Here is a 24,831-nt window from a genome sequence, read left to right on the forward strand (position 1 = left end):
GATTCACAGTCAGTTCTGCATCATGGATCTTTTTGGTAACCAGTGAGAATCTGTCAAACATTTAAGTGTTCCCTGGAAACTCATCACTTCAAATTCATGAACCCCAAACGAAGCTTTAAATAAGTTAAAAGTAGTTACTTGTGTTCCCGCTAGGCTGTTTTAGCGCCCAAAACGTGCCCTGCCCCTCTGGCAGCGCTCCGCTAAAACAGCCTGCCTCCTACTCCTCTGGTGGTACCTGGGAAGCCCGGCGCCGCAGTAGATAGCGATGCCCGGCTCTTCCCCAGCAGTGCAGAGCCTTCGGGTGGCCAGGCCCGCCCCTTTTCATCACGGCGCAGCACGGCACGTCCCTTTTGTGACGACGGTGGCCCGGGACCGCCCAGAACAGTGATGTCGGCGGGCCTGGTCTGCCTCCTTGACGCTACCCCCGGGCAGCGGTGCCCTGCCTGCCCCTGTTCCTAGAAGGAACACTACTTACCACTCATCTACACAGTTCACACAAAACTTCCGTTTCTACAGACCATGATTGCCACGTGGCTGGACCCTATAGCTCGCACTCAGGCTCGTACAATCTTCTGAACTAAACCGCATGATCCACCCGGGTTATTAGCGTGTGAATAGGGCCCTCTTACTGCTCTGTTATATAACGGTGTTTGTTCCCTATTGTAAACCACTGCCTATTATGTCATCACTGTATATCTAAGCCCTAATACAGGCGTGACCCTGCAACTTACAGACAGCTGAGAACACGGCATAACACAGTGTTGTGTCCCCGGGACCACAGACACAAGTAGCGACCAATAACAAGCAACAATCGCTATAGGATAGCCGGTCCCCTTACCTGTGCAATCTCTGCCGTCTCCTTGGTACCCTGACGCGCAGGCACAGGTGTAATTAAGGCCTGCCCCGGGCTGGCACTGGGCTCGTGTGTCGCACATGTGCGTTCCATCGAAGCAAGGGTTCACTTGAGTTTGGTCCTGGGCAGAATCTATCAGCAAATATAGAAAACATTCAATATTAGTAAAATACTGTCCCTTTATAGATACTCCCATCTCCGCCATGTTGTGCGGCCCAGTTCAGACCCTGTTCCTCTGTCCCTTCCGCTCCTAGAGACATACGTTGTTCTCTCACAGCGCTGACCCCTGCGGAGGTTATCCTGTGTTTATTTGACCTGGATATTGTTACCTACTTTTGCTCGCTATTTGCTGAGAACACCATAGGTGACGGGAACTAGTAAACACCTCCACCAATCATGTGCGGTGGATACACTTGGCCCAAGGCCCTTCCTCATTTTCATCTATTAATGGATAGATGCGCTCAGTCGCCGCTGTCTCCGAAAGGCCTGCGCGAGAGACCTCTTTATAACTTGCGATTATTTCACCCCTTCCTCGTACCCGGCTGCTTTCTCTCCTCCTGTATTCTTGCCTCTGAAGATTCGGTTGCATGAGACTGCATACAACAAAACGTAACACTTGGGAGAATCGCAGAAATATGGCAGCAGGTAGCGAGCAACAGGTTCATTACTTTCCATTCCCTAATTCAGATATAAGGTTATATTCTTCTCCGTACTGTAGGAAATGCTTTTCAGCCCCCACTACCGTCGACCTTGAAAATGAACACATCATGGCAAGCCGCTGCCCGCCGCCTCCGATGCAACGCACTCCTGGGCTTTATAACCGTTCAGATCACAGTTCCCAAGCTGCACAATCACTCAGAGGCTGTCTCTGTCACCGAGACATTTTTCGCCTCCAGCCCACAAATAATGGCACTATTTGATTTTCACAAGCATGTAATTTGCCCAGACACTTCCTACGGGTATTGTCCCCTGACATTCTCAAAGGGATCTTTATCTGCTGCTCTTTGTATTTGGTTAATGAATGGTCTAACCCCCCCTTTAGGAGACTTTATGGAGCACATAAGGTTGCTTGACTTCCTGACCCAGAAGCTGCGGCCAGATTACTCATGCAGTTAAAGGATAAAAAGGGGTCTTTGTTACTTGAGAGAGCAGCAATAGGGGGGGGGGGGACCCTTCTTCGCCAACTCCCAGCACACGAATGCACATAATAAAACTTGCTGAACGACATCTTGTTGTAAAAGAAACTACCCGTATACAATTCAACATGACACTGCAGGCTGTGACAGTGCAAGCACTCCTTCCTACTGATGTACCGCCTGTGCTGGGCCATACACAGACAAGTACACATGATACAGGCTGCGGTCTTACGAACGAACAGCAATGCTTGTGGGACACCAGCCAGAGCTCTACAAGCTGTTCTGGGACTTGTAGTTCCACAGCAGCTGTCAGAGCATGCCGCTGAACTTCCGCACGCGGTGTCAGAACTGCCAGACGGATGTGGCTGTAGGACAAAGGGGGCTAGAACTTCTAGAGGCTTTTGAATTGAGCTGAATGGGATGACAGACGCGGAGGACGTAGCGTAGCTCAGGGCTGTCGGGGTATATTCTCCACGGATGGAGTCCTGGTGTTTAAAGTGGGGCATTTGACCCCGTACATTGTTCTCCTGGAAAGGCATCCTGAGAAGTGCTGACAAAGGAATGGTCCCGGCACGACAGGGTGGATGTTACGGTGACGAAATGACAAGGTCACACTGCACAATCATGACTATCTGGAAGGCATACTGGTACTTGTAGTGCAGTTTGGAGGATCTACGGAGGACTCTGGGTGAGTTGTCCCTCGGTTTAGTTTTTTGGTTTTTGCCTCTGGAGCTTTGCAGCGGCCGGGAATCAGCATAAGTCTTCACACACTCCTAAGTCCGCCTCCAGACTCCCATTGGCTAGTGTCACAGGAGTCTGGGGGCGGGCTTAGGGGGAGCGAAAAACTGCCTGGTGGCTTAACTATGTCTTTCCAAATATATATATATATATATCTAATAACTCTGAATTGACTTACCATGTAGTGTTAGAGTCTAAGGGGGTTATTCAGACTTGAACGTCGTGCTGCTACTTTGCAGAGCCCTGTGACCAGGTATACGCCGCCCAACCAGAGTGAAATCCCGCCCTGTGCAAGCTTGTGATCATCTTGCTAACATTTAGCAGACCTGCGATTAGCTACAAATCCATCTACAAGCCGCTCAGCATCGAATGATTTCCCAGTGTGTGTGCGCAGTCTGTGCGTAGCCCAGGACTTACTCGGCGGCTGCAATAAAAACAGGCTGAGCGGGGGCGGAGCTGACGTCACATGACTTCCCATCACACACCTGGCCAAGCCTATTTCCCTGACACTCCCGGGCAGCGGCGGGTTACTGCCCACAAACGCCGGCTTCCTGTCATACACCTTGCCTACGACTAACAGGTCTGAATAAGCCCGATACTGTGGATACCGTTTGGTGCTCAGGAGGAAACTTCTCTCATTTTGGCAGCTGACATTTTGTATTATAATCACGGCCATTACATGTGAGCTACGTAACCTACCATGAAGGGATCCAATATGGCTGGTGATGGCGAATCTGAGGACCTTCTCATCCTTATTGTACAGAGCAAACACCCGATCCACGGAGAGCTTCTGCGCACTGGGCGGGAACCTCTGCGCATGGCTGCAGTCCTGGAAAGTGATGTTCTGCTTCAGTCGGTACGAGAATCTCTGGACCACGTTATCCTCCGATGTGACCGTGTATTCCCGGATCGTTGAGGACGTCACAACTGAACAGAAGAAAAGACCATGAGGTTTTAAGATGACAGATCCAAAAAACGAAAAATGTTATGCTATTAACAAAGCTTATGGCAAGGATACAAGAGATACATCGCCTGTAGGGCGCGAGTAGGCTAAAATGTCACAATATATTCACCCGCAATACAGCAGCACCCCCAGATCTGTCATGTGTTACCTGATCCAGAATACTGGTAGATTTCATAGTACGGAGAGATCTGGATGGTTGAGGTCTCTGGGATGTATGGTATTTTTCCTTTAATGGTCGTCCGTAAATGGATATAATTATCCGAGTCAAAGCCATCTGCCGTCTGTGTAATATGAATTACTTCATCGCCCTGGGAAAATACAGCTTCAATGTTGTGGACAAACTTTGCACCTAGGAGATAGAGGGTAAAAAAAAATAAAAAAAAAGTTAAGTAGCAAAAATATCAACGCAAACCATCGTAACTTATAATTTATCTAGAAAGGCGCAAAAAATAATATTAGCCTATACAAAGTAAACATAAAGAACTTCCCAATTATAACCCATATTTGTAACAAATTTTTATACTCACCGGTAACGCTGAAACCATTCTGATGTCCTGGTTTCTCAAGTGCAAAGAGCCAGCCAAACAGTCCTCCAATGGCAGTCAGCGGGGTTAGTGACCAGGACGCGGGGTCTGGAACCTGGCTGATGGCGGTGTACGCTCTTCCGTCATTTACCACGATGTAGGCATGCAAGTCGATGCCGTCGAAACTGATGGGGGTCTGTCCCACCTGCAGACTTCCGCTCACTTTGCCATTGACGCGATGTGGGGCTCCTGGGAACACAGCGATAGCGTTATTTACTGCGCGCACACAAATACGGACGCACAGGTGAGAGGAAAGGTGATAAAGTGGACGAAGATAATGACCAGACAATCTTTAGGTAAACAGACAGGGTAATGAGCAGGGGGAGGGTATGTCCAAATAGTGACTTACCTTTTGGCAGACAGTGTACGCCATTTCCATAGTAATTATCTTGGCAGTGACAGCAGAATCCGGTGGAATAGTCTGTGCAAAAGGCATTTTGAGAGCAGTGACCTGGTTTCCTCTCACAAGTCTCTTTATTCACAGGGTTAAAGGTGAGAACTAGAGGGGGACACCAGAAACACCACAAGAGTAAGTAAGGGTTAATATGCCTCTGGTATATGAGGCATATATATGAACCAAAGTGAAAAAAAATCTCCAATTATAATGTAAACTCCTCCTCACAGCGAAGGCTGCCATTTTGAGAGCTGAACTCATCAGTGATGAGACAAGTTTCTCATAAATTCATGTTTGGTTCTTCAAAGAACTGTGATCTCAGCGAGGTCACCAGTTCCTAGAGAAATCAAAACAAAACTGTCTGCTTCCCCCAAGCTGATGTTACAAAATGGCCATTTCCCCCCATATTCATCATCACGCCACAAAACTTAGTAGCAAATGATCACATGACGCAGGAGGCCTACACTTCCTCGAGGCACCATTTTGTTTTTCTTGAAAAACTGCACTACCTCCAAAAGCTGAGTGGTTTGTGGCTCTTGAAAAATAAACCGAGCAAACTATTCAATGATAGCAGATGACATCACAGAACACAGCAGCCCAGGGCCGCCGACAGGGGGGTGCCCTGGGTACAGCTGTCCCGGGCCCCAGGCAGCTGCCCACAGCGGTGCCAACCCCCCCACCCGGGCACCCGCACATCGCCTCCCCCTCCCGGCGCCGGCGGCTCCCCAGCCAGGCACGCACAATGCACAGTGCAGCCTGCAGAGCACCAAGCCTAGGACAGAGGGGCTCGGCACTCTGCAGGCTGCACTGTGCAGTGTGCGCCCCAGACCTGACTGATGGTGGAGGTCGGAGGAGCCGGAGGGCGATGGGGATGTAGCGCTGTGCCGCTGGGGGCCCAGATTGTAGGTCAGTCCCGGGCCCCAACAGTTCTAGTGGTGACCCTGCAGCAGCCTCTAGCCCAGGCATTCCCAACCACGGTCCTCAAGGCACACCAACAGTGCAGGTTTTGTAGATATCCAGGCTTGAGCACAGATGACTTAATTAGTATCTAAGGGATTCTGATTAAACCATCTGTGCTGAAGCCTGGATATCACTAAAACCTGCACTGTTGGTGTGCCTTGAGGACCGTGGTTGGGAATGCCTGTTCTAGCCTTAAGATAAGATTGCAATCACCTTTACAGAGCAAGATGGCTACTTCTGGCAGAAGCGGCAATATGCAAAGTCAGGGCGTTTTGACAATATTCTATTAACTATCAGTGGTGAAATTAATGAAAATGAATGATCAATGTCAACATTCCAAGTTTAGGCCATGTTCATATTCTCATGTCAACAGTATTAAGGTTGATAAAAAAAATACTGCGTCTCGGAGGCTTGGAAGGTAGAGTTAGTAGGGGGTTCCCAGGGAGTTATTCGGAAAACAGCAAGAAATGAACCAACAGTTGGGTGAAGGAACATTTACATTTAATATTTCATGAATCTATAGCTGCTCTGTATTAAATGTCTGAAGCCCAATAAGGTTTGTATGTAATGGGATTAAGGTCTTACCATCCGTATCAAAGCCACCATGGTCATCGTAGCCATAAATACGACTCCTATAGACATCAGGATTTTGCCTATCTTCAGGATTTGGTGTAACATTTGAGAAATCTTCAGCCACTGCTGGTTCATTGCCAAGATTTCTGAAGACAGACGGCCGAATCTCAGGTTCATTTACAATACCACCTCTAGTCCATCTGGGCTGCTCCCAAGATGGCAAAGGATTGTTAGATGGATTGTCAGGCAATGACTCCCGTTCCCTGTCCAAGTCTGAGGTGGTCGGATCATCAATGTCCAAAAAGCCACGAGATGCATCAACAGGGTCTCTGTCGATAACGACAGCTGTAGGCAGCTCTGTGGTTGGACCGGTAGGGTAGTCCACCTCCTCTTCATCATCGTAGTTGTCCTCATAGTTCGCTTGTTCTTGATGTTCGGGGAAATCATTGTGGGAGTTTATCAATGGCACGTACCGTTCCTGGGCATGTGGGCTCAGCACTTTAGCTGGTATTACATTATCAATTTCTGTGATGCTGCCAATGTGGAACACCCAAACTCCTGGATTGCCAATATTGCTTTTTCTACAAAATAAAATAAAAAGGTAAGTATTCATTTAGGTGGGTAAAATCTTTATTTATCGCTCTTTCTGCGTACAGTCTTTATTTGGAGCGGGTATATGCCACGTCATTGTGGTCCGTGGGGGCAGCTGGAAGACATGCCAACAGCGGACATCTCTTGACCAAATTTTATAAACAAGTCCAATAACAATCAGATCTAAATCAGATTCTAAGCAAGCATTAGGGTGGCAGTGATCCCACATACACCGTAACTGATCCAATGCCTCTGCCAATGTGCAGCCAAATTTCAGTAACGCATTTCTCCACCTCAAGTTACTAATTACTGAAAGCCATCATCAAATATTTGTTGAGCCTGGAATTGTACAAAAACAACTATGAACTACGGAACTGGGCAATAACGACCTAAGATCCAATAGGGTGAGATTTGTGCTTTCCAAGAGTAACGAACGTCACTAGAGGCGCAAAGTTTGTTCCCAGAGTCCGAGATTTTGTCACATAAAAAAAAAAGCAATGTATAAATTTGATACTCATTTGTTATATGAATGGGATACTGGTGGTTGGCAACATTTTACATTAAGGTATTAATCACATATTTACAAATACATCTCTCAGACTATAGCTGGGTACAAACTAGATCAATGGTTCTCAACATCGGTCCTCAAGTACCCCCAACAGTGCATGTTTTCCAGGTCAACCGGCAGGAGCACAGGTGCACTCATTACTCACTGACACATTTTAAAAGATCACATGTGTAGCTAATTATTTCACCTGTGATTCTGCGTGTAGACCTGAAAAAACGCGAACTGCTGAGGACTGAGTTTGAAAACCACTGCACTAGACTATATGTTGCCCTATTTTGTGGATCGAAGGACCTATGGGGTACATTGTCTAATGTATACCAATGATATGAACCAGACCGCTAAGCTTATAAGAGCGATAAAGGGAAAGAGAAAGTATCAGCCCCCAACTGCCATGTCACAGACTGTGTTTGAAAATGACAGTTAGGAGCTGTCTGACAATGTATCACACTCCACTTTATCTCTCTCCCAAGGCTTAGTATATCAGCCCGATTGAAACGGCGATATTTTCAACCAATAAACAGGTGGAAGGTCACCACTTACTGATAAAGGTTTTTCAAGGACTGTTCACTGTTTACGACGCTGTAATAAGGAGCTTCTCTTTTCAAGGACTCCGATTCGCCCCGGCTGAACCCCACTCTGGCGGGGAGGTCAATTTGTACATTGTACGATTCTTTGGGTCTCGTTCCTAAAAACTGGAGTCCATGCTCTGGGTACAGGAATATAGCATAGGAGTCGGATTCGTCGTAAGCTAGGATGGCCTGGAATGTGTTAACCTGCAGAGCCAAAACGGAGTCAAAACGGAGTCAAATCACTTTACAGGAGATTCAGAGAACATTACAATAAAAAGTACAAATACTTACATGGGCCTAAACCACAATTAAAAAACAAAAACAGAGAACAAATAGTAAACAACATTCTACAAACAATAGATGTATAACATTTTTACACAATACGATTGATAAGCGGGAAAGGTCTGCGTTTGGTTACAGTTAGGGATGGCCATCAACCATCGATGATTCAAAATAATCGATGGTTTATGGCCAATGTCGAATACTTTTGCCATCGATGGGGGGGACCAGATGGTTTCCCTCCATCGATGGAACAGCAAAACAATGTTTTGCTTTTATTTTTTCTCCAAAGTGCTGGGACACGGAGCATTGCCCCGACCCCCCGAAACCGTGAAGCCCCGCCCCCATGTTTTGATTGGCCCACAGGCCAATCAAACACAATGGATGACCATCGATATGTAAAAATATCGATGGTCATCCATTGCCGAATCGCCAGTTGCCATCGATGCAAACGATGGCCATCCCTAGTTACAGTCACACACAGAAGAGCATGCAAAAGTCTTAAATTCTATATATTAGTACACGTTTAAAGCCAGGGTCATAAATTCATACTAGGCGCCTATAGGCGAAATAGAAGGTGCTGCCCTCTAGTGGCTCCATCTTGCACATGTGCTGACATCCCAGCGACTCACCAACGGTACACCGGGAAGAATAAAGATTCCCTATTGCAGCTAATTGTGGTGATAGAAATTTTTGTTTTTGGGCGCTGGCTCCAAGTGATAATAGAGTTCAAAGTTCAGAGAAAGATACAATTGTAAGAGCCAATCCGCTTCTGACTAAGCTGTGTTTGAAAAATAACAGTTTGGAGCCAATGTGATGGGACATTATCTCTCGTAATTGTATCTCTCTCCAAACCTCGTTAATAATATAATAATTAGTGCATTTCCTTAAAAAACAACATCTGTTCTCCTTTTTTTAAATGTAAGACAACAACAGAGCTGCAGCTCACTAAATACAGGACAAACTTTGATCTGTTATCGCACATTCCAAGACTCATCAGCTCAAGGGGGCTACAAAAAACTGTATACAATGTGCGGAGGGAGATCTGTCCTAGCTTAGGGAGTTATGTGGGGTACACACCAGGACGATTTGGCCCAAAATGAGCCAATTTAGATACAATCTCGACCGATTGTTTGTAAATTGGACATGTTTTGGGCCATTTCACTGCCGTTCTGATGCGATCCCGAACCGATGCGCGGCCCCGCGGGTCGTTAGGTCTTTTCTGAGATCCTACCTGCAGCAGGTAGGATCTGAGAAACGGCCATTAAAGTGGGTGCGGATCGCGATCACATCAGGTGCATTTTCTGAGTGAATCCTAGGTGGGCCAGATCGCAAGTGGGTCGTACGTTCCCGCTCATGAGCTGCATCGTGCTGGTGTGTACCCAGCATTACTCCCCTGTATAAATCATGTCTGATGCTGTGACATAATGTCATGGTCCATATACATAGGGAACGAGGCATCGTGCAGTGGCCAAGATGAGTCCATACGTTTTTTTTGGCCAGCATTGGGCTGTAAAACCCGGCATTTCGGATTAGTTTTATGCCCGATATTTCAAAGAGAAGGCTTGTAGAAGCATTGTCCATTTAAATATAAACCAAAATCAGAATCACGGAGTTCTACAATCTGATACTTCTTGTATAAAACCTCCATGACCCCAAAACATCCCTGGCCTTCGTGGTGGCTGAGCCGGGAAGGTGGCGGTGAGAGGGAAGGCCAGTGAGAGTCAACCTGAGATACAGAGGGCATATACGGCCTGGCTGGGAGCTCATCATGCCCAAGATGGCTAATTTTACCCCAGATGAGTCACGTGACAAGAACCCTAAACCCGCATGAGTGAGCGGGTGAGGTATAGGGTTCCGACAGTCCGAATCCCGACTGGCCGGACTCAGACAGCATGGCGAGCGCAACAAAGCCCCTTGCAAGCTCGCTGCGCTCGCCACACTGCGGGCACGGTGGCTCGCTACGCTTGCAACCTATTCTATTTTCCCTCTATGGGGGTCGTGGACCCCCACGAGGGAGAATAGCCGGTGGCCGTCGGGAAGCCATCTGTCCGTGTTTTAAGAGTAGGGATCCCGACGTCGGGTAAATGACTGTCGGGACCCCGTCCGGCACCCGAGTGAGCATGATGCCCATGCCAAAAGGAGACAGGGACTTTAAAGTCAGTTTGTGAAATACTAGGCACTCTTTAAAATCAGGAGAGAACTCTAACAGGGTTTACCCCTCAAACTTGAAATATCAGCTCTTGGGTAACACTTTTGTGCAGGCTGGGTAGATTGCACAGTGAACCTCAGTCTGGGACAACTCCTTAATCCAAATATACCCCCTTCCCCCAATGACATCTCTAATCCTCTGCTCCCATCGGTCATACCACCAAAGTTCTGAAAAACCCTACAATTACTCAGAAGTTCCATTGTAATGAAGACGACTGGCCAGTTCCACTACGTATAAGAACGATGTCTGATCGTTTGATTTTAGCAAACTCTGATCTGTATTGCAGAACTGAGATACAGACCAGAGTGTGCTAGAAGCATCAAATCGGATAAGAGTGTGACAAGCCATGCAGGAGAAACTGCACATGTGAAAGATGCAGGGTGCTAGAATGAACACTAGCCCAGCAAATATCGCCATTGTGATCAACTCTGAACAGGACCCAGACTAAAGTTACATTAATGACATACTCACATTATTCCTAATCAGCCATCTAACTAACATATGATTGGTCATTCTGAAATAAAACCAACCCCCGCGTAACAAGAACAACACTGGCCAAAAGACAGGAACATTCTACTGGAACCGCAGGGTGCGCCACTGGAACCCTAAGGTGCGCCACTGGAACCCTAAGGTGCGCCACTGGAACCCTAGGGTGCGCCACCGGAACCGTAAAGAGTTCATACCAGGCATTAAAAGGAAACAGACTTCTCGCCCATTTGCACCAGAGGCCTTAAAATGTCCGAAATGTGATTTTCTCTTTATATAAAACATCTTTACTAAAGTGAGGACCTGGCATCCTTGTAACCATGGGCAGAACCCTGTGATGCCCTCCGATGTGAACGTGACCCAGGCTTGTTTCTTTTGGCTGCTTTGGCCTGAGGTAGTTAATAAGTAATTGGATAAGGGGGGTTACAGTCACGTCAGCCGCTTAATCCTTTGATAGTTAATTAGGGCTTCGCTGCTCTCTTAACGATTCACTGACCCATGATGGGAATGAGTACATAGTTTCGAGATGCGCTGCGGAACATGTGTGTGCTATATAAACAACCGATGCAGAACAAACTAAGTTTTTACTACTTTTCTACTCTACGTACCATAGATTGCATTTACAAAGGAACATTTATATACAGCTCAGTAAAAGCCAACACTCAGGCCTTACCTAGGGGACGATGCAGGGTGAATGTGATTCATCCACGATTACACCCGCACTGCACAAATGAAAATGCACTTCGTCACCCACAAGCATCTATTGCGACTTTTAAAACTATATTTATTTTGGTATTTATTTGGTAAGTCATTAGGTCGACACAAATATGTCAAAACAAGCAAATGGTCGACATGAATTTTTCGCAATTTTTTCCCCTTTTAACCAACTTGTTCATGCAATATAATAGTGTGCCGAGTGCAGTGCCATGCTCGAATTGGGACGAGCCATACAAAAGGGACGCGGTACATTTATACAGTGTCCAAGGCATCACGGATGGTGTAGTGGTCACAGCACTGAGGTCATGGGTTCCATTCCCACCATGGCCCTAACTGTGCGGAGATTGTATATTCTCCCCGTGCTAGGGTGGGTTTCCTCCGGGTACTCCGGTTTCCCCCAACAATATAAACATATACTGGTAGGTTAATTGGCTCCAGACACAAATTAACCCCAGAATGTCTGGGTGTGCGTGTACATGTGGTAGGGAATATAGATTGTAAGCTCCACTGGGGCAGGGACTGATGTGAGTGTTCAAATATTCTCTGTAAACAAGCGCTGCGGAATCTGTGTGCGCTATATAAATAACTGATACTAATAAATGTTGACAGATACAAAAAAAAAAAAAAAAAAAACACACGAAAAACTAGTGTTGACATTTTCCAATGTCGACCTTCTGTCCATGTTGACTTAAAGAATGTTGACCTTGTGACTGGACTTGGTTGCCCATACCCTTTATTTTATATTCACATAAAGAGTCACATCTTAAATGCTGCTCAATCTGTTTACACTATGCTATCTGCAAACTGGACCACTGGCACAGAACAGACAGAGAAGTCGGTATAAGGAGGCGATACAAAACAACAAAGAGAACTAAAAAAAGAACTAAATAACAGTGTCGTCCTCTAAGGGGTAATTATGTAGGTATCTAATTATACAGGCATTATGCAAGGATGCTAATATACCACTGAATGGTCCTTCTATTGCTAGAATCACCTTGAAGATGACTCCGGCTGTCTCGCTCTGTAATTAAGTGACTTTGTGTTGGTTATTGATGTCCTGTAAAATAATCAGGGATTGCGTGACTCAGAATGAGGCCCAATGTACTGTATTACTCTGATCATGTCTATTGCACTCATATCAATAATGATTCAGTATAAAGCCCAGTACAGACTCCGACCCAACTAAGCAATGGGATCCAGATACATTATGAGCTTCCACAAGCACAAACATTTCTGCAACATCCCTTTAACCGGAGCCCCCACCCCCCCAGGACTCAACATTTCAGGGCCAGAAAACATTGCTGCCAAAATTCTTCTTGGAAATGTTCATTTTAATCAAACAGAGCGGGGCTGGCGGCCTTGTGCCTCATTAGCGTTTAGCTGGACTATTCTGAACCGCGGACAGGCTGCAGCTTACACACGGTCCCTCAAACAATGGATCAAAGTAGGGGGCTCGCTGGGGGAGTTTCCGCTAGTAGAGGCACTGGCCCTGGACTCCAGGGGAGCTGGAAGGGGCCAGTTAAACCCTGAGTGCCAAAACCTCTGTGCACTTCACACAGGCTCCAGCCGGGAGGGTAAATAACAATCACCGTGTTCGAAAGTCAGCAGAGTACAGATCATGCTGCAATAATCTGGACGTTATTCAGTGCGTGAGGTCAGGGGCCTCCGGAACATGATAGGTGAACATGGAACGGACTGGTGGTCTGAAAAGGGTTCTCTACCGGAACCTTATTGCCTCCCTTGCGACCCCACAGGGCGAGATATAGCCCCTCTGTGCATATGGAAATGACCAGGATTTAAAGCACATTTAGAGTACTGAAAGGGGCCCGGTTCCCAGTAGAGCCTAGGGGGCTGCTTTCAAAGCTCTCCTAATCGCCTGTGCTTTACCTTCACACATCCTCTATGGATCTCTTGTTACAGAACAGTAGGGAACGAGTACCTCCTACCCCATCGCAGGGGTCCCGACATCAAAACACCGGCGGTAGGGGGAATCTAAAACGTTTATTTGTCCCAATATTACATCAGGAATGTTGTAACTAGGACCATAATGGCTCATTAGCCAACATCTGTGTTTATGCCGCCTGGTCCTCACCGACACGTGGCCACAGAGAGCGCCATCATACATTACTAGTAGATTTTATTAAGAGGTGCAGTTTCTAGGGCACCTTTAAGAGCCTTATGCTGGGTACACACCAGGACGACAAAGGTCCGATCCCATCAATCTAGATCCAATTCCGACCGATTGGATGTAGATTGTGTGGTGATTGGGCCCTTTTCTGTCCTGTTCTGATCCGATTCCAATCGGATGCGTGGCCCCACGGGTCGGACGGTCGTTATTCAGATCCTACCTGCAGCAGGTAGGATCTGGAAACAACCATATACCCGGATGCGGGTCTCCATCGGATCGGAACTCGCTCACGGTGCACATCGTGAGCGGGTCGTCCTGGTGTGTACCCCGCATTACTCCAGAGTAGAGATTTCGATCCCGGGGCATTTATTTCTATCCTGGGATTGGCCTCCCATAACACAAAAACACATCCTTGCCCCCCAAACCGGCCTTTCCGCACCTCTAATTACATAGGCAAGTGATGCGTGGGGTGCCGCTGAGAGTGGGCGGTTGGCAGCGGTGGGGTCGGGGTTGTGGCCAGAACCACTTTTGTTTTATGAGTTTTTCCATCATACACTGAATACCTGGAGGGGTCTGTGGGGAGCGAGGCGAGCCATCGTGTCCAAAGCAAGCCCGCAAGGGTACAATCCAGCGGCAAAATAAAAAATACCCTACACCTACATAAAATACACACAAAAGATAAAACACTACGGCCCTCACCTAATGCCACATCCTCCCCACAAAACAGAAGTGGATCTAGACACAACCGTGCATACGGCGGGCTGTGCAACATGACCCCTGACCACGTTGAGCTGCGCAGAACTGCTCCCTGGGGTCAGGAACTGCCGGGCAGCGTCCAAGCAGGTGCTCAGGCACTGCACCGGCATTAGACTGAGCGTGCGCAGTCTAACACCAAAATCTCGGCATTGGAAACTCCAATCCTGGCATTGAAATCCCGGCATCTTTAGAGACAAATCCCGGGATCCAGCCAATCGTGGGTTTGGCCACTCTACTCCGGAGGATTGGAGCAGCATGCAAGACGTCATGAAGGCAGGAGTGCAAGGAAGAGATCCGGCAGCAGGAGAGGAGGAAGTTGTATGCTGAACGGAGTAGGCGAGAGGGAGCGTAAGTGGAGGGTTGGAAGGGAAAAGTGTCTGGAAGCCGGATGGAGCAGGCGAGACGGAGCATGAAGGAAGATGATGTTGGAAATTTACAGGGAGGAAGGGAAGAGTTTGGGGCTGGAGGGAGAAGGTGCGAGGGAGTGTGAGTGGAGGTAAGGTGGGAGGGAAGACTGGTTTAGGGATGTGCAATTGAGCAAGAGAAGTTTGAACTGGATTTAGTGTAAAATAGGGAGCCAATGGACAGTCTCACAGAGGGGGCAGCAGAGGTGGAGCTGCAAAATGAGAAGCGGGTGATGGATTAAAGAGGGGCAATAAGAGATATGGGAAGGCGAGACAGGAAGTGACTGTAACCAAGGCAGGAGATAAGGATGTGAATGATCATTATGGAGCCTTTCACGGTGAGAACATTATTATTACACTTTAATATAAAGGCATCACAAGTGGTCAGGGTACACAGAACATTAAATTACAGTAACAGAAAGCAAAAGCATTTTTTGCAGGGACATTGATCGGTTTCAAACTTGCTGGATACGGAGAGAGGGAGCTGTGAAGACAGAGATTGGTGGTAGGAGCAGATAGGGACTGGGAGTGGGCTAAAAAGTTTGTGGGCTAAAAACTGTCACAGCTCAAAGTGAAAACTGTCACAGCTCAAAAGCTGTCATTTCGATCCTGTGTGTATCAGCGTGCAGTCTCTGGTTTGTGGTTTATTCTCAGTTTTGATCCAAACATAAAATATTTGCCGTTACATTACCAGTGAAAGTCTACAGACTCTGACGCATGAAGGTTCAACAGCCCAAACCAAAACTGCATCTTTAAATGGGTGTCAACTGCCCCTCACCCCGGCCCCCCGACATTCCAGAACTCCAGATAAGTGACAATAATGTGAAAGAGCCACCATTCGCTATGCATACAAGGTTTCTGCCAGAATGACTTCCATATGGTGCCTGAAAGACGAGTATGTTCCCCTCTGGACGTCACGGCGCAGCTGTGTCCTGGTCTCACATTAACAGACAACACCAGCAAAACAGTTTACAAGATATTTTGTTTTAACTTAAACAACTTTCCTCCAACATTTCCCCTCTAAACACGCGAGCGACTTTCAAAGACTTCACTTTAATTAGTTTACAGAACGCATTGTACAAATAAACTTAATAGTAAGCCAAAGTTTGCTCGTTATCGGCCGTCCTTACCCCCCGGTGAAGGGGTTTGCACTTGATCCTAGTAGGGGGTATAATGACTTTTTGTGGAGCGAACATCTGTAAGTGCGAGTCTGCTCAGCGTAGAAGCTGCAGAACAAATAGACCCTCCAGGCTATCTCACGATCACCAAAACCAGAAAACCCTCCACCTCTACCATATGGGAACAAGATGGAAGCCTGCGGAGCAGAGAGCATGCTGGGATAGCTGCGTGCAGGACCCAAACGGGGTAATAAGAGTTAAACAGTAGTATACAGCACTTTGTGTTTGTCCAGAGGATTGAACTATAAAAACACAGACACTTCAGATGGGAAACAAGATCTGAGGTTGAAGAAAAGCCATTTACAGCTGAGTCAACAAGAGGGTATTAAAGGGGTCATCAGAAAGCAAGGGTCAAGCTCTAAGGGGTATACGTTTAAAGAGAAGTAGCCTCATCTTTCAGCGAAGGACTCCGTCAGACTAAAGTATAATATTGGGGATTATTTTCATAGCTGGGAGTTATTCAATCTCCTTGGTTTTAAATTATATTGTCATTTTATTGATCCAAATATGTAAAATGTTTATACACAAGCACACAAACGTGGCCTTAAACATAAATGAAAATGGTAATATCATATACACATGGTCGTCATCCCCAACTAATAAAGGGAACGGTCGCAGGCAGGGGCGTAGGGAGGGCGGCTCGGGAACAAGTCAGCATATGGACCCCAAATTAGTGTGGTTTTTGGGATAAATGATAGACAATGTCTAGGTCAACACCTGAAAATGGTCGACATACACTAGATGGACAGTTACACAAGCAAATGGTAGACAGACATGGTAGACATATGAAAACGTCGACATGTGTTTTTTTCTGTCTATGTCGACACCGTATAAGTGAACAGTTGCCCTCACCATGCTTCAGGCACAGTATTTTATTCTTCCACTATGTCGACTATTTGCTTGTGTCGATATTGTGTCAGTCGACCTAGCGTATCGTTAATGGTGGCTAGCGACCGTGGACCGGATACCCGTTAGTGTATTCTCTCACATTGTTACCCATTCAGAGTCCATGTGAATGGTTAAGTATGTAAAACTTTGAAGAAATCAACCTCGTGTTGACCTTTTCATGTGCGGACCGTTTAACAATGTCAACCTTTTGACCATGTCGATCATATGGTGAGAGCTATTGAGTATCGACCTAGACATCGTCGAGCGATCATCCGGATCTCATCCCTGCGGCTCAGAAGAGACATATTAACCGTTTGAGTGCCGACATCTCTGTGAGAGAGGTTCACAATATCTGCTGAAAATTCAGGCGTCGCTCACATTTGTTATATAAATTCAAATAAAAAAATGTTGCTTTAAAACAGATTATATTTCCTATATAAGGTAACATTACCGGTCATTAGGATGAGTAAAAATGTTGTTTTCTTTGGGAATTTTTACACCTATTTTGGCAAATTCACTTGGCACTCAAAGGGTTAAAAACGTAATGAAATAAATCAACATTATAGTGAAAAACATCATCAAAATACACAGATCCCATAATGCAAGATCCATGAACTAGTACGCATAACCTATGGAATAGAATTCACACTTAAAAGAAAAACGTACACAATGCCGGAATGAGGCGGCGCCGTTCCCGTATGTACGAGCCATGCAGTACACACATAACCCAAAGCTATAGACATATGAACCGCCCACAAATCTGTCTGACGCAATGCAACCAGTATGATTGGCACTAGACTGAATGACCGGCAATGGTATCAGAACATCCAAAATATCTGCACCAGGGAAACAAACAATCACATCCAAACCAACGCGTTTCGCTTCCTGGACAAACTGATCTTCTGTAAATGAATTACTATAAATCCATCACTGGCCAAATGCAGAAAACACACAGATCACTAAACGTGACATTTCCCTCGTTAATAGACTCAGGGGGAGAGTTATCAAAGTTTTGAGAAAGATTAAGTGGAGAGAGATAAAGGCGTCTATACACTAAGTCTTGGCGAGAGATAAAGTACCAGCCAATCCGCTACTGTCATTTTTCAAATACAGCCTGTAACATGGCAGTTAGGAGGTGGGTGACTGGTACTTTATCACTGGTGGGCGGGTACTTTATCTCTCTCCAAATCTCAACCTTAGCGCCTCTAGACTTCCTCTAGGTTCCAAGTACGTATCGTGAGATTCCATGACTCACCCTATTGGAGGGATCTGACTGCCGCGTCGCGTCCTCGTATGCCCCCACGCTGTCCCACGTCGCCAGGAAGACGTTGGTAGGGGAGAACGCTGCTTCTGGGAATCCTCTCTGGACCTGCCTGGCTGCAGCACTGAGGATCTCCTGAGAACTATCCTGGCGGTAGTAAATCTTCCCTCTGTCATTACTAGTGTCTATATCCGATAGGAATGGGGCGATGGCAGGGAAATCGGTGGGGAAGCCATCGTCCACGTACTGTGTTTCCTGGGGAAAGTACTGCGGCGAGATGATGCCATTGGTCCCTACCTGGAAAAAAAAAAAAAAAACACACACAGGCATTTAGTACAATAACCAACAGGAGGATCTGCCACGACAATCACTGGGATGCAGAGGGCTAATAAACACATGACACATGCAAACGTAATGGGGGGAGAGAGATAAGGTAAAGTCAGATAACGTACCAGCCCCTAACTGTTATTTTTCAAACACAGCCTGAAACATGGCAGTAAAAAGCCGATTGGCTCATACTTTAGCTTTCTTCACAATATGTACAATAACAGCCAATACCAGATTGAGCCTTTTTCTCAATGACTTCTCCCTGCAGATCCTGAAGCTTGCGCGGGGGGGGGGGGGGGGGGGGGGGGGGTACACCCCTTAGGAATTCACTCTAATTGGATCAGGCCGTTGTGCTAATTAGCCACTGGGTTTATATTCCCTTTAGCTATTCAACTTTATGTACCATGAACAAGGGGTCATTAGTTACAGTTTCCCCATCTTCACAGGGGAGGATTCTTTACGGTCAGGCGGTAACAATGTGGGAACCCTAAACCATGAAAGTCCTGGATAACAGACTCAATAATGGAATAAAAAATGAATGGGGTTCTTAGAGGATTCTTAAGGACCTGTGGTCTCTAACTATAATGAAGGGCACTAAGGGTGAGACTCATTTTTGGATGAGGGAATGAATTTCCCTAGGAAAATAAGCTGGCATATATATAGGGGGGAGGGGGCTTTTGACAAGGGGATTATTTACAGAAAGGTGGGTTTATATGCCAAATCACAAAGTGCAATCTTCTTGGTTCTTGGCACTGTTGCATATGCAATCTGGCAGGTCTCTGTGGCATAATGTGAACGGGGGGCACTACACTGTGATTGAAACATACTCTTAATGACATCGCTACTAGCTCGTTGCTTGTGGCCCCTACAAGCCATAATCCAGCTATTCCCGATTGGGTTATCAGGACAAATCAAGCCATGTCCCCAATTATCCGAAACTACCCCCATTTCCAGTATTTTTTCTTAGAACTTATTATCCTGATGCTGTTAGAAACCACAGATGTGGAGCTATCCCACCATGTGCCCAATCTCTATACCTGCATACTGTATGGTGCATTCTCTGTGTATACCCCCCCCCCCCCATCCCCATCAGGGCACACGTCAGCTCCTTCCCGCAGCCATGAGACAATCAAACCCCACATATCAAACATTCTGTTCCAGAGATTGGCGACCTGCTGCATCCACAGAAGAACAGTCTGTACTGTGTGTGACAAGCCAGGAGTAGCTGTCCGCAAGTCAGCGGGAGAAGGTGACCCTCCAGATACCACCCCAGCTTGATTGTAAGAGTGCATAGAGACAGGATGGGGGGTGTCAGTCTTCAACAATAATGACAGGGTGCAGGTATAGCAGCCCAGTCGGAGCCCACTTGGATGGTAAATCCTATCACCCGGAAGTCCCTTATCCGGTAGGCGTATGCCGAGCCAATTTATCAAAGCACCTTTGTGATGCTACCAGTGCAGACCCAAGTGGGTCACCGGCAGGAGGGAAGCGGAGGCGCAGAGTTAATCGGTCTGGTGCAGGGATAGAAGTGACTTGGGCATATGTCGCTCCAAACATACCAATCTGATCAGTGACAGGGTGACGTCCCTCCACCAAGTGGGGACATATTACCGACGCTGATAATGGAGGACAGTTACTTGTCCTTGAGTGGGATTCCCTCTTACTGTCAGTAACCACCTTTTACTGACCCATCCCATTGTATAGAGGGCGGCACCTGGCACTGCTTATTTCACACAGGCATGAGGACAGGCTGCTGCCATGCCTCCCGGGTAGCATAAGACAAGAGGGGGGTACACAGATATCACTATGGCGTTATTAGGACAAGTGCACAGAAAGGATCACTGCAGCTTTTCCTCATCAGCTCCGTCACACAGGACAATACCCCAGGGCTGCACATCACTGGACATCCCCCTGTATGACCAGGGTATACACCAGACAACATTCATACACAAGTGTACCCAGGGCAAAACATTCCTGGGCTAGCATGTAATGCAATTACAGTGCAGTTACTGCGGCCAGTGACAGGCAGCCATTGTATCCCGGCTCTGGGCAGAGCTCGCATTACGCAGAGTACTGGCTGCGTGTAGTCACTGTGCGGGATCCCTGACATATTAGCTGGCTGGGATTGGGACAGGATGCAGCAATGCTTATGGGGCCCCGTAAATGTCAGTGCGCCACAGATTCTCAGGATTCCCCAAATGTCAGTGTGCCATATATTCCCGAGTCCCCCCCAAATGTCAGTGTGCCACAGATTCCCGGGACCCCCCCCCCCATGTCAATGTGCCACAGATTCCCAGTATCACCCCCAAATGTCAGTGTGCCACAGATTCCAGTATCACCCCCAAATGTCAGTGTGCCACAGATTCTGGGACCCCCTCAAATGTCAGTGTGCCACAGATTCCCGGGACCCCCCCCCCCATGTCAATGTGCCACAGATTCCCAGTATTACCCCCAAATGTCAGTGTGCCACAGATTCTGGGACCACCTCAAATGTCAGTGTGCCACAGATTCCAGAGACACCCCCCCATGTCAATGTGACACAGATTCCAGAGACACCCCCCATGTCAATGTGCCACAGATTCCAAGTATCACCCCCAAATGTCAGTGTGCCAGATTCCCAGGACACACAAATGTCAATGTGACACAGATTCCAGAGCCACCCCCCAAATGTCAATGTGCCACAGATTCCCAGGATCACCCCCAAATGTTAGTGTGCAAAAGAAGATTCCCAGGACCCCCCCCCCCCCCAAATGTCAGTTTGCTACCCACCAGCAAAATGTCAGAGATGGACTGTATACACTTCACAGTAAGTAAGTTTCATTTATATAGCGCACTTTCTCCAACAGAACTCAACAGTAGTCACAGATACCATCTATAGGGCCACGGCAACAGTCTGTCTCTACCAACTATAGGGCCACGGCAACAGTCTGTCTATACCAAGTATAGGGCCACGGCAACAGTCTGTCTCTACCAACTATAGGGCCACGACAACAGTCTGTCTATACCAAGTATAGGGCCACGGCAACAGTCTGTCTCTACCAACTATAGGGCCACGGCAACGGCCTGTCTCTACCAACTATAGGGCCACGGCAACGGCCTGTCTCTACCAACTATAGGGCCATGGCAACGGCCTGTCTATACCATCTATAGGCCCACGGTAACAGCCTGACTACACCATCTATAGGGCCACGGTAACAGCCTGACTACACCATCTATAGGGCCACGGTAACAGCCTGACTACACCATCTATAGGGCCACGGCAACAGCCTGACTACACCATCTATAGGGCCACGGCAACAGTCTGTCTACACCATCTATAGGCCCACGGCAACAGCCTGACTACACCATCTATAGGCCCACGGCAAAAGCCTGACTACACCATCTATAGGTCCATGGCAACAGTCTGTCCTATACCACCTATAGGGCCACAGCAACAGTCTGTCTATACCACCTATAGGGCCACAGCAACAGTCTGTCTACACCATCTATAGGGCCACGGCAACAGCCTGACTACACCATCTATAGGCCCACGGCAACAGTCTGTCTACACCATCTATAGGCCAACGACAACAGCCTGACTACACCATCTATAGGCCCACGGCAACAGCCTGACTACACCATCTATAAGCCAACGACAACAGCCTGACTACACCATCTATAGGCCCACGGCAACAGCCTGACTGAGGGACTGTATACACATAACATACACAGAGATGAGGGGTTGGGTACATTCCATATAGGCGCACAGTGATGGCCAGTATACATTATATACACCCCACATATAGGCACACAGTGATGGCCAGTATACATTATATACACCCCACATATAGGCACACAGTGATGGCCAGTATACATTATATACACCCCACATATAGGCACGCAGTGATGGCCAGTATACATTATATACACCCCACATATAGTGATGGCCAGTATACATTATATACACCCCACATATAGGCACACAGTGATGGCCAGTATACATTATATACACCCCACATATAGGCACACAGTGATGGCCAGTATACATTATATACAGGCACATGCAGATGGGTAGTATACACATAGGGCGTCCGGGTACACCATACACTGGCACATACTGTATAGATGGGCAGTATACACATACGGGGTCCGGGTACATCATACACTGGCACATACTGTATAGATGGGCAGTATACACATACGGGGTCCGGGTACATCATACACTGGCACATACAGATGGGCAGTATACACATACAGGGTCCGGGTACACCATACACTGGCACATACAGATGGGCAGTATACACATAGGGGGTCTGGGTACACCATACACTGGCACATACTGTATAGATGGGCAGTATACACATAGTGGGTCCGGGTACACCATACACTGGCACATACTGTATAGATGGGCAGTATACACATAGGGGGTCCAGGTACACCATACACTGGCACATACTGTATAGATGGGCAGTATACACATAGGGGGTCTGGGTACACCATACACTGGCACATACTGTATAGATGGGCAGTATACACATAGTGGGTCCGGGTACATCATACACTGGCACATACTGTATAGATGGGCAGTATACACATAGGGGGTCCGGGTACACCATACACGGGCACATACAGATGGGCAGTATACACATAGGGCGTCCGGGTACACCATACACGGGCACATACTGTATAGATGGGCAGTATACACATAGAGGGTCCGGGTAAATCATACACTGGCACATACTGTATAGATGGGCAGTATACACATAGGGGGTCCGGGTACACCATACACTGGCACATACAGATGGGCAGTATACACATAGGGGGTCCGGGTACACCATACACTGGCACATACTGTATAGATGGGCAGTATACACATAGGGGGTCTGGGTACATTATACACTGGCACATACAGATGGGCAGTATACACATAGGGGGTCCGGGTACACCATACACTGGCACATACAGATGGGCAGTATACACATAGGGGGTCCGGGTACACCATACACTGGCACATACAGATGGGCAGTATACACATAGGGGGTCCGGGTACACCATACACTGGCACATACTGTATAGATGGGCAGTATACCCATAGGGGGTCCGGGTAAATCATACACTGGCACATACTGTATAGATGGGCAGTGTACACCATACACTGGCACATACAGATGTGCAGTATACACATAGAGGGTCCGGGTACATTATACACTGGCACATACAGATGGGCAATATACACATAGGTGGTCCGGGTACACCATACACTGGCACATACAGATGGGCAGTATAACATAGGGGCAGTGTACACATGGGGGTCCTGGTACTTACATAGAGCCCGGGCAGCTCTGCCTCATAGAAGAGCAGCGGCCGTGCCAGCCTCACCAGCTCCGACGTCTCGTCGTCGCCGTCGGGCAGCAGCCGGTCCCCCGTGCGCTCCCCATAGGGGAAGAGGTCCGTCCGGGAGAGGGCGGCGGTGCAGACCAGCAGGCAGTGTAGGGGGAGCAGCAGATGCAGCGCCCGGTCCCGCATGGTGATACTGAGCACCGCGCCCCGCACTCAGCAACACTGACCCGGGACCTGCCACATCCCACCCCCGGGCGGCTCCCAGCGGGGTGGGCGGGACCGGCCGCTGCCCAGGGCGTGGGGAGAGAGACAGAGAGGCCGGCGCAGGGACCGGGGAACATCTGTGCCGGCTGCTGCCGATCGGATCGTGAGCGATGTAATCGACAGGCGTCGGGCAATATCTATCTGTATGTATCTATATGCATGGCACATACTGTTCTTACCAATAATATTTATTGAAATAAAGTTGAATTGTGGAAACATTTACAATATTTGTTTTACAAGAAAACCACACCTGTCGTCCCGTATCCGCTCCTGCTACACCTGTGGTTATGGGTCATTGGGTCGACAAAACTAAGGTTGACATACATTGGGTTGACCACTGAAGGTTGACAGGCCTTAGGTCGACACAGACAAAAGTTCGACATGCCTATGGTCAACCGGGTGAAAAGGTTGACAAGCATTAGATCGATCCTTGGGAAGGTTAACTGTCAGAAGGTAAACATGGGTTTTTCATGTATTTTTGTCCCAACTGTTGATATAGTCGACATGGACAACATATTGGTGCACCGCATCCCCTTGCATGGCTCGCTGCGTTCGGCACACTATTCTCCGTCCAAGCTGTAGTGGACGGTATGTCGACAATTTTTAAAAAACCCATGTCGACTTTTTGACTGTCGACATTCCCAATCTTGACCTAATGCTTATGTTGACCATTTGATCCTGT

The 24,831-nt window shown here is 47.5% G+C and overlaps 1 protein-coding gene across 1 annotated transcript in view; it reads right to left on the reverse strand.

The window, feature by feature from the left end:
* The window catches only part of NID2 (nidogen 2), a 48,554-nt gene extending 24,444 nt beyond the window's left edge, over positions 1–24,110 (reverse strand). The window contains exons 1-9 of the mRNA XM_083166691.1: positions 23,871–24,110; positions 18,234–18,536; positions 7,902–8,134; positions 6,215–6,783; positions 4,625–4,774; positions 4,219–4,464; positions 3,840–4,040; positions 3,427–3,654; positions 839–985 (exon numbers count right to left, since the gene is read on the reverse strand). Coding sequence (XP_083022817.1) covers positions 839–985; positions 3,427–3,654; positions 3,840–4,040; positions 4,219–4,464; positions 4,625–4,774; positions 6,215–6,783; positions 7,902–8,134; positions 18,234–18,536; positions 23,871–24,071 — 2,278 coding nt within the window. The 5' untranslated portion in view covers positions 24,072–24,110. The remainder of the gene's footprint in view (positions 1–838; positions 986–3,426; positions 3,655–3,839; positions 4,041–4,218; positions 4,465–4,624; positions 4,775–6,214; positions 6,784–7,901; positions 8,135–18,233; positions 18,537–23,870) is intronic.
* Between the last annotated feature and the right edge of the window lie 721 nt (positions 24,111–24,831).

Source organism: Crinia signifera, chromosome 12 (genome assembly GCF_055691185.1).
Source record: "Crinia signifera chromosome 12, ASM5569118v1, whole genome shotgun sequence".
In the NCBI taxonomy this organism is placed as follows: Eukaryota; Metazoa; Chordata; class Amphibia; order Anura; family Myobatrachidae; genus Crinia; species Crinia signifera.